General features: G+C 41.3%; 1 protein-coding gene across 1 annotated transcript in view; it reads right to left on the bottom strand.

Annotated features, from left to right (window-relative positions):
- zbtb16a (zinc finger and BTB domain containing 16a) overlaps positions 1 to 16,679 on the bottom strand; it is a 142,289-nt gene that overhangs the window by 16,423 nt on the left and 109,187 nt on the right. The window contains exon 5 of the mRNA XM_083987118.1: positions 2,190 to 2,360. Within this exon, the coding sequence (XP_083843244.1) occupies positions 2,190 to 2,360 (171 nt within the window). The remainder of the gene's footprint in view (positions 1 to 2,189; positions 2,361 to 16,679) is intronic.

Genomic DNA, 16,679 nt, shown 5'->3' with positions numbered 1-16,679 from the left:
GACGGAGGCAAAAAAACAACAACAAAGTAGTCACTGTAAATAAGCTTCATGTGACTGCGGCAAAATTCATTCATTCTGTTGACCTGAATTAACGCTGTTTATTCAGCTGAGCTAAAGTAGCAATGTAACTGGGTGGGAAAACACTATTCACTCCTATTTCCTAAAATAAAACCTCTGGTTTTGCTTTGTATTTTACTGTTAGCGATGATTGACCATAACACTCCTCATCATTTTTTTTCAGGTTTTTGTCACTAAATCTCTGCACATGCCACTTTTTTCAGGATCTGCAACTCCATTATCCTGCGACCACACTGCATGATAATCTAACAGATTATTAACAGGAGGAAAATTTTATATTTCCTCTCGATTTCAGGATTACATATTTGTAAAAAAAATATTCAAAATACACTGAGCTCAATATTTGAAAAACATATCCATCATTCAAGAATAAAACATAGAACCGTCTGTGTGGCCACTCACTGCAGATACAGTATATGGAAGACATGTGAAAATTTGAAATTTCTGCTTGAATTTTTGAAGTTTTTCTTTACTTCCACATTTCACTTACCTTTATTGTGAATTTATCCACATGTAATATGAAAGAAAAATAGCCTTTACGATTTATTTACGATGTGGAGTTCTATAATTGTAAATCGGTTTGTCTCGGATTTTATATTTTCATGTCCACTAACACAGCTAAAATTCTATTATTTATACATTATTATATTATATTATTATTTTTATCATTTTTTTTTTTTTACATTTTGTTATGTTACAGTTTTAATATAATTGTTTAGAAAGTATTTGGGAAGGCACACACTTATCTATATAAAGTCTTAGAGCTTAAAAACAAGATATGAGTCTAAGCTCTGAAGTTCAGAGACAGGACTGTGTCGAGGCTAAGATCTTGGGAAGATGACAAAAAAATCTTTCTTCTCTGTTAAAGGTTCCCAAGAGCACAATGCCCTCAATAATTCTTAAACGGAGGAAGTTTAGAATCAACGGGGCTCTTTGTAGAGGTGTCCACCCGATTGGTCATTGTGGCTGAGCTCTAGAGATCCTGCGTGAAGATGGAGAAACTTACAGGAGGACAGTCATCACTACAGCACTCCAGTCTGAGCTCTATGGCAAGAGTGGCCAGACAGACACTTCTCCTCAGTGAGAGAAACTTGAAGGCTGCTTGGAGTTGGCAAAAAAACACACCTGAAGGACTTTCAGACTGTGAGACTGTGAGAAACAAGATTGTTTGGTCTGATGAAACCAAGATCGAACGGCTTGGCCTCAATTCTAAGCGTCATGTCTGGAGGAAAACCAGTCATGATGCTTCGAGCTGGTTGTCCTTCTGGAAGTTTGTCCAATCTCTATAGATGTGTGCTCTCTGAAGCGCAGCCATAACTCATAAAATCAATGTTCCATTAATGCCAAAAATCTGTTTCAACATTCAAAATATCTTCAATAAAACTGAGTAAATGATGTCAATGAAAATGATGTGTTCTGCCCTGTCTGCTCCGCTCTATTAATAGTTTGGTAGAATCAAGATACATTTAAGTCTGCTCATTGGAAAATAACGGGGCAGACGAGAACAGTGATGCAAGATCACTGCAAATGCTTGTTTAGGCAGGGATGGTTGTCATTTGCATAAAATCCATATTTCATATTGATATTTTAGGTAATTTATAATTTTAACAGAATACTGTGGTGTAAGCTACAGACAACGTGTGCCACTGAATTGGGGATAGAAGCAGGTGGCTTAATGGTCCCTGGGTGGGAGCTTGGACTGGGCATTAGAGGAAATCTCAGAGTTTACTAAAGGTGCAAAATGGGAAGTGTTGGCTCCTGGGAGCTAGGTGTGGTGGTTTGGACATCTGGATACAGGGTCTCAAAGGAGGTTTTCCTGATGAGGTATTTTGGGTTAAAATGGGAGTTGACCCTTGGGCAGACCCAGGAAGCAGCAGAGGGATTACATATCCCATCTGGTCTGGGAATGTGGAGGGATTCCCCAGAACAGGTTAGAAAAGTGGAGAGGAATATGAGATCTACTCTGCTCTACGTAGTTTGCTACAACCACAACGCAGACCAGGAGAAGAGGCACAAAACTATAAATGGATAATAACACAAGTGGAGCACATTAACGCTCCACACCAAAGCCCTACTGTACAACAAGAGTGAAGATGAGTACTTCCACTGACCTGTGTGTGAGCGTAGGTGACGTTTGAGTGCAGTATGGCTGGGGAAAGTCCGATTGCATTCACTGCAAATGTAGCTGCGTACGCCGGCGTGGACTTCCATGTGCTGCTGCAGTGCTGGCTGGGTCTGGAAACGCTTCCCACAAAGCAGGCAGAAGATGGCCATGTCCGAGCCTGCAGTGGAGGAGACAAAAGAGGGAGATTAGTGTCTGTTGGTGCCATCACGATGTTTTCAGATACAGGAATTAACAAGGCAAGTGTTTAGATTCCAACAATCAGACTCAAGTTGCAATAAAAAACAGTTTTGGTGTTTGGGTTTCTGTTATATTTCATTGTGGCAGGGGCGTTAACTTCCACCACAGCAACAGCCATTGGCAGCTACAGTACACTTAAACAAATCACACTAAAGATTCATGCAAACAGTGATTAAGGTACAGGATACACAACAACCCAGGTGTGATGCCGCAGGCTCAGATATATGACAGCTTACTAACCATGCCTTCATAGGCTTACACGGGGCATACTGTATTTGTAGGCTTAAAGGTGCACACATCACACGTGTTTTAAGGTGGTTGAGTAGAAAGATAAAGATCTCCTATGCAATACTTCAATCAACTCTTGACTCCGACGAGCAGTGTGCATTTTTCTCCAGCAGAGATAAAGAGCACACAATTGCAAGCACACAAACACATAAAATCACAAACACCGGAACGTGCACACACACATACACAGCTGCACGCTCCCTTGAACACACTCCCTTCACACTTTTTCAATTACCAGGCTGGGGAAAACTCTGGGGAAGGACTGAGTGTTTGGAGCTCAGTTTCTATTTCATCAGTCAATAACACATCTTTGGGGCAAAGCTGACACTAATTTAAAAATCTATGAAGAGCAGCCCGCCTCATGTTCATAACAACTGCAGGAGGAGGAGGGCCCACGACAGCCTCCACGCCAGATCAATCACTGTCTCGGCTGCACTATATGCACTAAAGAATGGGGATGGATGGAGGATACTCTGCTGGAGGATGATGATAGGAGGGAGAAAAGTTTCTGGAAAGCAGGTAAAGATAGGAGATTCAAAATATATAGAAGAGTAAAGGAATGTGGAAACCAATGGAGGAAAAAAAAAAAAAAAAAAAATTTTGGCACATCTAGCAGAGTAACAAATATTGACAAACCATCCCCTTCTGACTTTAGCTCTGTCTCCATGTTTCATTTTCTCTCGCACGGGAAAGACAGCACATGTGTCTTTTCATCAGCTCATTGTTCAACTTGACTGTGACTGAAAAGGTGAGGTAAACCACATGCATGGTCCCCAGAGGATGACAACTGTTGGGTTAGTAACACAATTGAGGTTTCTTTGGCCCCAGAATCAGCAGCTTGGGAAATATAAAATAATAAATATTAAAATTTGTTGGGCAGATTGCCATAAAATGCTCTTGGGAAATGCATGCCCCCTTGAGGATAAACCTTTATGACCATGGTTTTTCCTTCAGCTGCACCTTTAGATAAAATGTTAAACATTCAATATTTCAATATTTTGCCTTCCATGTCATTATGATGCACTAATTCAACTTTTCTTTCTCATTTTCAGAGAGATAACCATGTCCTGTGAACCAGTGGGGTTTTGCAGGATTTGTCTTTAACATCAAATGTAAAATCTATCAGTGACTGCTTGTGTTGAGTTGTGTGTTAAAAGTTTGTAAGAAGAAATAAAAGGCATTTATGTGAAAATGTTGCCATCTGTGCCTATGTAATTAGTTGGTAAGGCTGGTCAATGTGTGGAGATTTGCATCTACGCAGAAACAACATATGTAACTAGTGCTAAGCTGGATCTCTCCTGAATTTTATTCTCTTTGCCCGTCTCTTCTCCTCTCTGCTTTTATCAATGAAGAGGCTATTGACCAGGGTCGACTGCTCCTGGAATCCCCCAAGGACTCCAGGTACTTACAAGTGGCTTTGATTGACAAGCCTGTCCCCTATTCACTGCTGTTCTCTCTCTACCTCACTCGCTCCTTCTTGGTTCAGCGTATTTCTTTGTGCCCAGCTCTGTCAGTGGGCTAGCATGAGCAGAGGACTTCTTTCCCCCAGGCACACATCAGACCAAATCACTCATGGCCACATTAAAGACTTAAAGTAACAAGTATTATGTTTGGAAGATGAAAATGGCCTTAATGGTTTAGAGGCAGGATAAGTCAGATGAGGATTGAAAGACAGGGTATTTGGCCAAGATGGAGAGTTAAGGAGGGGGGGAAAGGTTTTGGAATGTAAAAGGTTAGCCGACCTCTGACCTCAGGTCTGGGCAAAGGCGTGGACATGGTGGAAATACAAAACCCAAATACAGACACACACTCCCACACACAGAAAGAAAGCTGGTGAACAAAAAGTGGCCACAACGCATGCAAAAGATTCTTCCCTTTGAAGATGGGGCAGTTACAGTCGGGTGTCACATTGAGCTGAATGTTGTACAATGCGTTTCAGCAAGTTTGTATCAACTTTAAGAAAGGTCTGACAGTCACTGTCTTCATAGGTGTGTTTTCAAAGATGCAAGAGACAGCCAGGAGAGTCACACAGAGAGCAAACAGGCAGTGTGACACAGACAAAAATCCACTGGTAAAGAACAAAGGGAGGAGGAAGAAAAGAAGGAACTGATGGACATTTAAACATGCTGCTTTCTGAATACCACAAAATAAATACTAAAGAATGACCACATCTTGGATCTAACCTTACACGCTTAGCTTTGAAAAGATGTTATTTATGCAAGCCCTAGGAAGCCTTTGTATTCAGTGGTGTAGTGTAAACATAAACTCAAAGAGACCCCAAAGATGGACAATGGCAATACGGACAATATGGCTTGAAAGATATTTCAGCTTTATCTTGTGCTACGTTAACAGCGAGGACAAGCCTATAGCATCTCTAATAAGCCAATGAAACATGGGCAGTAGATTTCCATCTCAATCATCCTTCAAAGAACTGGATTCTCTCTGTCTTTAAGTAGAGTCTTTCATTGAGTACTTTCAATGCTACTTTGTGGATTTGAATAAAAAACAATATGCAAGGACTCTCAGATAATGAACTATGTTGTGTGCTTGTATCGTAGCACTTGAAGAAAATAAATGGCCAAGTCGAATATGTTTAACGCACAGTCGACTGCAAGGACAAGACTTGTGCAATGCATGAGTCAGATACATGGACGGACACATTGTAAATTTGGATGTTTTGGGACAAACAACTGCAAAAAGATGGTGGTGGATGGGAAATGCAAATGCGCGACTTTGAAACGTTTATTTGGTAACCTGTAGGTGATTCTTTTAATGTTATATCCAGCTTTGCAACAGTCTGTTTGGGGAATGAGCTGGTCACTTGTTATCATGGCCTCTTTCCTGTCTGTAAACCTCAGTTTAAAGTAAAGTGTAGTGCGAACCCTGATTAGAGTTGGCCAAAATTAAGTGGTGCAAACTATACAGTCAGTGCCGGGAATAATGTGTGTGTTGCTGGAAAGCGAGTAAAGGTGTTGTCGGCTGCTGATAGATGAAGAGAGCGGTGGAGAGATAAAAAAGGAAGGAAAGGTGGGAGAAAAGTAGTTGACCCAGGAGGTCCATTACAGTGTAAAATTGAGTCAGCCCAAAGTGACACCTGAAAGGAGGAGCTGGAGGAGCTGGAAGTGGTGGGGGGTTCTTAGTCTCATTCCTGTTTGGCTGTTTTGGAATAATTTACCTCCTCCAACCAGCCTCTCTCTCTCTCTTTCCTCCTGCCGCCATCTATTTATAAAGGCCTGGGTAGTTTGTGGCTGTTGGTGTGTGTGTGGCTGCGGCAGTGCCGGCAGTATCTTAATGGGCCTGGAGTGGCAGGGCTGCTGTTATTTAAGTGGGGGACGGACAGAGGCTGGTAATGGAGAGGAATACTCCCTGATGCGAGGTGACAGTGGTCGGATGGGCACAGAGCAGAGAAATGGCCTAAGGGTATAGGCTGGCCATCGAGGTAGGCCCTTTCTCTGATCCTGGTGTGCAGCAGGGTAACCAGGCTCCCACCCACCGGCTTTAACACAAAGTCTGAGAAAGTCTTAAAATATCACAATTAATGGCCTCAAACTTACAATCCTTAAGATATTCATTATATCATGCCCCATTTTTTAGATCCACTGACAAAACTGCACTTGCTGACTCCACATGCCTGTTTTTCTGTAGTCTGTGCTTTTTATATGTACATGTGAAAACCAACATTTCCTGCTCTCAGACGCAGATTTAATGTTTTGTGCATGCAGCATCATCCCAGAAGCAACACAGGAACTTGTAATGTTTGGCTGTAATTTTTCATTACAGCCCTCGAAAATCCTTTTTTAAATCCTTTTCCAAACGCCTGTGTGTCTTGGACTGCATTTGAGACAGTTAAATGCGTCCTCACTGTGGCCTGCAATGCAGCGTGCTGAACAGAGGACCTGCCAGAGTTAATGAGGCAGAGAGCAGCGGGACCTCAGCACAAGGTGTTCAATCACAGGCCATTACCACAGCCCTCAACCTCTGTTACTGCTCGCTCATGTCAATAGCAATCTATAGTTTATCTGTATAGGGAGGGGTAGTGACCAAATGTAGGTGTCTGTATCCTATAAACACCTACATTAACTGTAGGTGCATCATTTTGATCTCGCTTTGAAATCCAATAACAGAAACATAACCCAAAGTCAGAGTGTCCATCCCGGTTTAAGAAATGTGGGTTTATTTGATCAAAGAAATTGTTTACCATATTTTCAAGTGAAAGCAAAATAATAATTTTCTGCTAACAAAATGAACATGTATGCTTTTGCGTCTGACACAGAGTGATGTTTATAGCAGTGTTGGCAACACAGATCTATTTATAACCATTAAATGGTGCACACTGTTTGGTGGAGGACATTTTGAGTTGTGATATCCTCATGAAAAATGAGTTGCACTTCAAATCTCCTTGAGACATCTTCTGTACTTGGTTGAAATGTGCCCAAAACCATTCCCAGGGTGCACTGGTGTTTTCAAAACCAGACCTTTTATTTATTTTTAGATAGCAGCACTCTTGGCATCCTTCAGATTTATTTAGTTTTTTCATACTGAAGGTAATCAGAAGAAGACTGTCCACCACAGCTCATCTTTAAAAGTTTGCACCATCCAGCTTTCATCTGTGCAAATTGTTTCTATTTTCCAACAGGCTGCCCCGCACCCATTCACACTAGCAAACACAGTCTTCAACAGCCAGTCACAGCAACATCCATCCTGTCGAATTCTCAGCTCCGCTAGCTGCCGTACATCGAGCTGACACTCGCCACAAACACCAGTCACAACAATGCTGCCGATGTCGGCAGAGTGAGGTGTGAGAAGCGGAAGCAGAGGTGACGTACCCGCTGCTCTTTAGCTTCGTCTAGACTTTAAGTGTTTGTTGTTACTCTCATCTGCAATCAGGCTTCATCACACATTAGGTCACAGCCGTTCTGAAAAGGTCGCCGAGCACCTCTTTACCGCTGACTCCGCGGGGTGTCACTGGAGAAACGCATCCCGTCATGAACGAACAAATAAATGCCGTCTGTTATTTACTCCTGTATACATTGGAAAAGGTCCCTCAATGAGATGTTCTCATGGCTTCACACCGTAGTCATCGTTTCTGGCATGTTGCTGCCCAGCAGGAACACCTGGGGGCGAACAGTCCGATTTCACATTTTCTCCTTAACACCACCCTCTTACATATAATGACACATGCTAATGTTTCTGTTTGGGTCTTGTGAGATAAGAAATTGGTCATCTTCCAGGATGACACAGGATAAACAACAATCTGTTGTAGCCAACATTCACATTTGTTCTCAGGATCTCCCAAATTGGATGTTATTTTTTATAACGTCTTTACAGGATAAGAATAAAAAAAATCTTCTGCTTTCATGAGAATTGTTTTTTTCTGATGGATTATCGGATGGTAAAACGACTGAGTTCTACTTCTTTTACTGCAAACAAACTGCAGTACGATCCACAGCGTCAGTGATTTCATCATTCTCATATGATCAGCACATTTAAAGACGTCCCAGCTCTCAGCCTCACTGCACTCCGAGCCATAGAGACATACTGTTAGACATATGTCCCTCAGCGCGATTACGGTTGCTGCAGCAGATGATCTAGGCAACCAATTTGTTTTTAACAGTGGAAAAGAAAAATGGCTACCCTTTCTAACTATGTTCAGTGCATCAAGATGCACATGTGAAACACTTCCAGAGCTCTGATCTAATTGTACATTCAGACTGACTGTGCAGTAAATGTACCGTGTGGTGCTAACAGAGGCGTGAGGGCTGCCAACACAGATGCAGAAATGAGGAAATAAGCATACTGTTAAAGTGGTTTACATAACATGCATTGCATCCAAATTACATCACTCCACACAACCTGGGCAAATCACCTCCTGTTTGTCAAACTGTGGCTAATGCTTAAATCTAGGCAAGCAATCAATCTTGGTTTAAGTTAGGGATCAAGTTAGGATTAGTTTGATGTCTGTTTAAGGCCCTGAAGTCTGTTCAACATCTTGAAATTTCCATGGCAACAGCTGTCATGTGAACTTTAGGATTTCAGTGTTTAACCTGCTTCTACTGAAGACGTTCCTCATTTGCTCAATCTTTAAGTTTTGGGATACCACCTCAACATTCCCTCACCTCCTGGAGCAGTGAGCTGGTATTTACATTTTAAGACACCATGGTTGATCTTTGAGGGAGCATGGGAGGACACAGATTTTCAAAATCAGATCTATCACCTGTAGACTAGTGTCATGCTCGGAGTATTCTGTTATCCAACTGTGCACAGCGCTCATTAACATCCTCTTTTCTCAGCTCACGTTTCCAGTCTGGTTCCTCTAAAGTGCTTCAGAACACACACACATAACAGCAGCAACACGAACACAGGAGCCTGGCCTCCAACGTAGCACACTGTGTGTGTATGTTTGTGTATGCAGCTAGTACAGCATGAGAAAGATGTAATGCGCAACTGCTAATTCATTTAAAAAACACCTCCACAGAACTATTTATTGATCAGGCTGGTAGAGGGAGGAATGAGGCTTCAGAAACAGGGAGAGGACTCTGTATGCAGTAAAAAACAATCCATAGAGTTTGAAAATGATCTAATCCCCAGGTTATGAACATGTTTTAGAAAGCAGGACTTTCTTTTGTCCTTCAATGAAAAAACAACATCAGTGTCGATGGACACTGCTGTCCCACAATGCAACAAACTAAGGAAACAGCTGAACTGATTCCTGTCAGCACACACATTGGATCAGTATATAGCTCCTAACGTGGGGATCAAGAAACCCACAACAGCTTGCCAGATAAATTAGAAAATCAAGAGCTGAATAATAAAACAGAAAAGCAGCTACAGTAAATGCTTTTTGTTTTTTTGTTTGCAACACAAACCTATATTGATTTTTTCCAGACATTTCTCTAATATTTGCTTTTTTCTCATAAATATCTTGATGATTTTATCATATTTTTAATGGTGATATACGGTATTTAAAACTATTCAGATAAAATAATATGAGAAGCAAAACCAGTCATTGGTTATACTAGTCACAATCTGCATTGAACATAATTTTGTTTAGAGGTAATGAGCCAAAAAAAAGGTTGGATATTACTGATTTTATTCTTGCTATAAAAATCCACACGAGTGGAGATTTTTAGTATTAGTAAATAATGTAGAACTGGGGGAGACTGTAAAATATTTGTTAAAGTGCAAACAAAATGATATCAGCACAGTGATGGAATCGATCAACAGCTTTACTGAATGAGGAATCAAATCAAGGAACCAACAGCTCCTCACATTATTCATGTGAAGGATAGAAAACAAGAAATCAAAGAAAAGGCAATCTCTATTATACGACACTGCAACACCACACAGTCAACAACCCCTGCCCTGCTGTGGTTTGTTTTGTTTCGTCCCTGCTTCCCTGTTCCATCGGGCAGTGATAATTCACGTCGGGCCCGCAGCAGCGCTGACATTGTAAGATGAACTGCTCCCAGCTAGATTAATGCCACCAGATGCCAGGCGAGATGCCATATTAATTACCCAGAGATAATGTCAGCACAACCATATGGCATCTCAACTGGCCATTTAGTTGACAGGGAGAGGTCTTTATAGCAGTGCAAATTTCCTCATCTGCACAGCATCACATACTCGCCATATTTTCTCCCTACTGTAGCAAGTGGAGCACTTCACTATTATTTGCACATTATTACTCAAGCTGTAGTGTTAGCTCAGGATCTGCGGGGTGTTATGATGGACAACAATGCATTATGAAGGAGGCTTTATGGTTGAATGTTTTCCAGTATTCACTGCAAATGTACAAAATCAAGTTTTGATAAAGGCCTGTCAGTGTTAAATGGAAAAAGCTTATGATAATAGAATTTATATATGATTTTTTTTCTTTTTACTGTGAACAAATGAAAAGACAGAATCCAGAAATATGTTCATCGCACTAACACAGATATTGTCTGTGTAACAAAAGACGGATCACTTATCCCTCATTTCCACAGAGCTCCACTGTTTTCTAAAAAGTATTATAACCATGCATATTGCTATTTCATACTTCATTTGGATCAATCCTGCACATGCATTCGTGCACTGCTGCTGTAAATACTGACTGGAACACCAGATGTGCGGATGGAAACAGTCTCTATCAAATATACTGTTTACATTTATATATACATACAGTATATTCAGGAAATTACTGCACCTTTTCAGAAAGAATGACACATATTTGTGACCTATTTTTAAAGATTAACATCTTCAGGGGATACAAATATCCAGCATGAGGACAACAAAGGGAATTGAAAGGCTTGAAAACACAATTTTGGTTTTGATCTCTTGATGAGATAAGTTCACAATAAGAAACATAAGTACAGTATCTTACAGTAAGGACAAAGATTTTTGGATCTGAAATACCAACGTCAGAACCTTAAAGGAAATCTCAAACCCCTCCGCTGCATGACTGCAGAGGATATAAATCCTGAAATGTCAGTTAAATTTATTTTACCAGCATGCGTTTGTTTTTTCTCCTCACCACCATGCTGACTGTAAAGATCATAAACGATGCAAGCTGGGAATTAACGTCAACATGAGAAACAGTGGCCAAGCCCTTTATCATGATTTACAGTTCACATTTTACAGTTGAAACCCCTCGTCCCCTCCCCTCCTTGATGTGGACTTGCAGATCTTTTACAAGGACAGACCATGTCCATATCCACCCACCACCACCCCCCGACATCTCCTCCTCACCCAGCACCACCACCACCACCACCGGAGCACCCACCTACCCCACTCTCCAATCCCCACAAATCCGATTTAATCAGACAACTTGTGCAGTGTGGCTCGGAGTAAGAAAAAGGATAATTAGTAAACAGAGGAGCTACTCGCCAGGCTTCATTGGCATTCGCACCGGGTTACTGTGTCGCATTTAAAATGCAGTCTGATGAAGTCTACAGAATCAAACCATTTGTTACTCCTATTGAGGAGGCTTCGGGCTACTGGCAATTAAATTGGAATTAGCGCTGGGGAATGAGATACGGCAGATTCATACCAAGGAGAGGAGGGAGGAGGGAGGGAGGGAGGGAAAAGGAAACAGAGAGAGAGCGCTCTGTCTGGACCTGGCTCCGCTCAACAGTGGGTCAAATCTGGAAGTGATTCGGTTCCTTTTACTTCTGTTTATTTCCTGCATGACTTCAGTTATCAGTTTATAAGACACTCCACCCAGCCCCTCTGTCTCCTTTGTGTCTATTACAACTGAGGTAATAAACTGATTTATTTACTTCTAAGAAAACCTAAGCTTAGCAAGAGAGCCAAAGTGACAAACAAAAGTGGTGCTTTATCGAGAGAAAAAGAAAAACATAAATGGGTGGCTTTGTGCATCCTTAATATCTGAAGGCTTTAATTTGGTAATGAGTATATATGGACTACTTATAAACAAACATATGACTGCACTTAAACTCTGAGTCTTTGAGCGAGAGAGTGAAGAAACAAAAGAGATACCATTTGCTCTGCCACAGCTGACTGGGCACAGTGGAGCTCGGCATGGAGAAAGTGCTGGTCCACTGGCAGAGGGAGGAGGAGAAAGGAAGAAGGGATGGATGGATGGAGGGAGGGAAGGAGGGAGGGGAGGTGGGGGCAGATAAATGAAGTGGAAATGAGAGGGAACAGCTCCTGTGCTACAGCTGGCCTCCCTAACTCTCAGCCAGCCTGGCCATGACAACTGGCTCGCTCTTCCTCTGGCTGTCGGGGGGCCAGGGTTCAACAAGAGGGGCCCAGCAAGGGAGGGACAACTGGTAAAGGGCCAGTAGGGGCCACTGAGAAGGACCTGTCCTTATACTAGCATTTAGCAGAATATAAATTGTGATAGTCAAAGGCATGTTGTAATACAGGGTTTGTGTTTACACCAAACTGTAGTCAAGTAGCTAAAAAAAAATTCCACTGCATGAATTGATTACTGTGGGCTTCTGCAGGCTCCTATCAGTATCATGCTCTGAACTTCAAAGATGCAGCCTGTGTTGAAATGTTACTCCTTGCACTAGTAGTGAAAAGTAATTATTAGAGGATAAATGGTTTTGCATGTCAAAATCGGTTGACCAATACTCAGCCAACGAAAACAGCTGTATAATGTCTCCAGAGGTGCTGGAGGAGCTTTCCCAAGTCTGAGAAAACATGTTAACTCGGCTTGGGTTTGGAGACATCAAATTTATAGCAGAAAGCCTGAGTCACAAACTGAAGGTGTGGAGTTCAAAAGATGTTGGTGTTTACAAGGCAGAAAAGCTCTGACAAAAAGATGATACCGACTGCATTATGAGGGCTGCTGAAGGTCAGCCAGGATTACTGTGCTGCTGCTGCATTGTGTATAAGTCACCACACAAACTGGAAATCATTGTACAACTCCTACATTTCAACAAATCATTGTGTTATGCATCAACCCACTGTTGTAGGACATGTACAGCAAGAACATGTAGTTGCAACAGATGCTTTGTATTGTCCCACACATATACTACAGATATATTATCAGATATGTACTGTGTGCACCAGTGTCAACATGACAAATATCTGTACATTAAATAACATTGGCCAATAGAGCATGACTGATAGTGTTAAATTAAAAGGTTTAATTTACATTGTGACCCCTGTGCAATTGTAAAAAGCCACGCAAAACGCGCCATTAAGAAAAAATAGTAAGTGAGATGATCATCATAGTTAAGTGTGTGTCTGTGTGTGTGTGTGTGTGTGTGTGTGTGTGTGTGTGTGTGTGTGTGTGTGTGTGTGTTTGTGACCACACAAATGCACATATGCACTCAGATGCTTCATTCTCAAGGTTAAATACAAAGATGTTGTTCCAGCGAAGTCCATTACTGCAGGAAACCAATGAAAATAAATGACAGCATTCGAGGTTCGAGTATCCCATGGAGAAATTTGCTCAGCCCGGTCATTTGTATACCCAGTTTTCTCCACATAATGCTCAAGTGTGTGTTTACAGATGAAGCACCCCATCTGAGTGCAGTCCTATTTTTCTCTTAAACAGGAAATGGAGGCATTTTCACTCTAAATATATCAGTTAATCTGTCGGCTGATGTAAATCCCTGTCACCGAGATTAATGATCTTGAAAATGAGAAAAAAAAAATCCTTTCAGATCTTATTCACTGATTCACTGGCTACAACAATAAGGGTTTTATAAAACCAGCATGCAAATGTAAAGTGTGTACAATTCAGATTGGATAGCTACAAATGTGAGGGGCAAAATGACGTAAACAAACCACATTTAAAAGGCTTGAAGGATAATATGGGATTTTCTTTAGAGGTGAAGACATAAGGCAAAGGATGAAAGGAAAGACAAAGCAGGAAGATGATCCCAGACCAGTTCAAGGAGTGCCAGAAATGTCACCTCACAGTGGCTGTGTGTGTCATGTCTGCACAAGTTAATTACTAGAAGTCAACTTTCTACAGCACGTTGCTAATGTGTTGATTGGGGAACTCTCTTGCATCATTTCCTTCCTCTTTGATCACTGCCTCCTCCTGTGCAGCTTCAAAAACAGACTTCTCCAGTTTGTGTTTTCCCTGAGCACCTTGAAAATGACCTATCTGTATTTCTATGCAGTCTTCTACAAAACAAAAACACTGTATGATATAAAAACAGAAGATTCTATAATTTAAAAGAAGGAAGAAGCATAGCTGATTTCTCCTACTTATTTCTTTTTACTTAGTATCTAAGCAGTTATCCACACATTCCATTAAAGATAATCAACCCACAATTGACCAATAAAAATACAGATATACATAAAGAAACGTCTTTTATATCACTGGGTGAAGAGTTTTTCCTAGGGATTTCTATCAATTTAAATTGCCATTGTGGTTGAAGTGGAAGCAAGAAATATAATATTGAGCGCATGTTGGGTTTAAGGTCAGTTGACTGTGCTTCCAATAAGATGTTATAAAATAACATTTAGTATTCACAATTATTAGATCTCCTATTTGCTTCTGTTCGATTGTGAACGTCAAATAAATGAGAAATGGTGTGGTGCAAATAAGAATACACAACACATTCTGCTACTCCATAGTTTACTTGAGAATGTGTAGTTTGCTAACGCATGGATTTGGGATCTCAAGTATTGTCAGCCATACTGATTTGATTTCATAGAACATTATATATCACGCAGATACTGACTCTATATGAAATGAAAATGAATTGCTGCATTTATTGAATTGAAAATATTAACATTATTTTTCTGATTTTGTCACTGTGTGCAGTTTCATGTTTGGCATAGAGAAAATGTGCAACGCAATAAGAAATATAAAGTTTCTTTTTCTGTTGAGGTTACAAAACTCATTTATTTGTCTTTAATACTTTTCTCATTATTCTGTCATCCTTTGGACAGATTTTTTAAAGATTATTTTAAGTTATACTACCATCATCTGAGCTAAAGGCTCACAAAATTAAACAGGTGAAGTCTAATAGTTCCTCCACAAGTTCCTCTGGTCATTTCTTCTCATTACATTTAAACGTTGTGTGTTTATTGTGAGAGGCCATCAAGTTCTCATCTGTGCTGTGTCTATAGCTGCCCATCCGGCTATTTTTCATATACTCTGTCAATCCCCATATCCTCAAGACTTCTTGAGGTTTTCTCTTTCCAACCTACACCTTCATCATGCTGCTGTTACAGTCACTGGCTTGTTGTCTATGAGCATTCATTTATTCTGCCTCCTTTGGCTCATTGCAAACTTACAGATCCATCTTCGTTAAAACTCTATCTAACCTAAAGTAAAAGTGAAAAAAAAAACATGAATATTTTCCCACAGGACTGTCTCTGCTTCTTTGAAATAAAAAGAGTTTGTGGGCCAGACTGCCTGGGAGTGACTTACCCAACTTCACCCAAACCCTGTCAACCTCCCGTCACCCCCCCAACCTCTACCCCCTGTCTTGCAATGGAATCCCAAATCTCTCCTCGCCTTCCCAGGATTTATTCTTCTCACTGGCCATCTGGACAGTGGGGGCAGACAATGTAAAAGGAAAAGGGGGTGGGGGGGGGGGGGGGGGGGGGGGGTAGGTGGGTTGCAAAACCCACATTAGTCACAGGCTCTTAGGTCCTTCGACCCATACACAGAAATACACACACAAGAAGGCTCAAGCCAAATGACCCCAGCTCCCCCCTCACTGTGGCTGCTGACATTGTCTTTCCTGCTGGCTTTTAGCACCTCACTCTACTGTCCTAACCACAAAACACACACATACTCAGCACCCTCTGTGCCTTCCAACACAGAAGTGCTGGACAGGATGGACTGTTTGTTGTGTTTTCTCGCTTGGGAAGAAGGGAAGCGAAGGGAGGGGTAGGACAAAAAGGAACAGGGATGAGTGGTGTTTGGGTTGGGAGAAGGAGGCTATCTGATGTGCGTAACCTTAAAAAGTAGAGCAAATCAATGCTCAGGGAAAAGCATAGCCAAATCGCTACTGAATGATAAAGGTATTAGGTACAATGGAGATGGCATGCTTCTCTGCAAGCTTAATGTAGTTAATGTAGGCCTTTTGTTGGGAGTAGCAGAGGATGAGTACAGGGGTGGAGGTCTGGGAAAAAAGTCACAGAGTACTACAAGCATCTATTGTCAGGGAAGTTTGCAGTTAATACACATAGTAACATATACTAGCATCCTAAAGCCCAGCTACAGATTGAAAATACAACACAAAGGGACAAATAATCATGTGACACCGGAGTTCATCTTGATGAGATCAAGACTCGGCGTAAACAGAGCACAGCAGCTTTTGTATGGAATTTTAAAAAACTCCCATTATTCTTGTGTCATTGTAAACCAAACAATTAGCAGTACACAAGCAAAGGCCAACTGCAGATACCACACCAGTGCTGCTGTTTACAACTGCTGTTCACAGTCATGTAATGGTGCAGACTACACTAAAGAAGAGCAGCGCTGACAAGGCTGGACAACAAGTGAGAATATGGAAAGATGGAGGACTGTATA

This window comes from Trachurus trachurus, assembly GCF_905171665.1.
Source record: "Trachurus trachurus genome assembly, chromosome: 14".
Lineage (NCBI taxonomy): Eukaryota > Metazoa > Chordata > Actinopteri > Carangiformes > Carangidae > Trachurus > Trachurus trachurus.
Note: the sequence above shows the minus strand (reverse complement) of the source record. Positions and strands in the feature narration are given on the sequence as shown.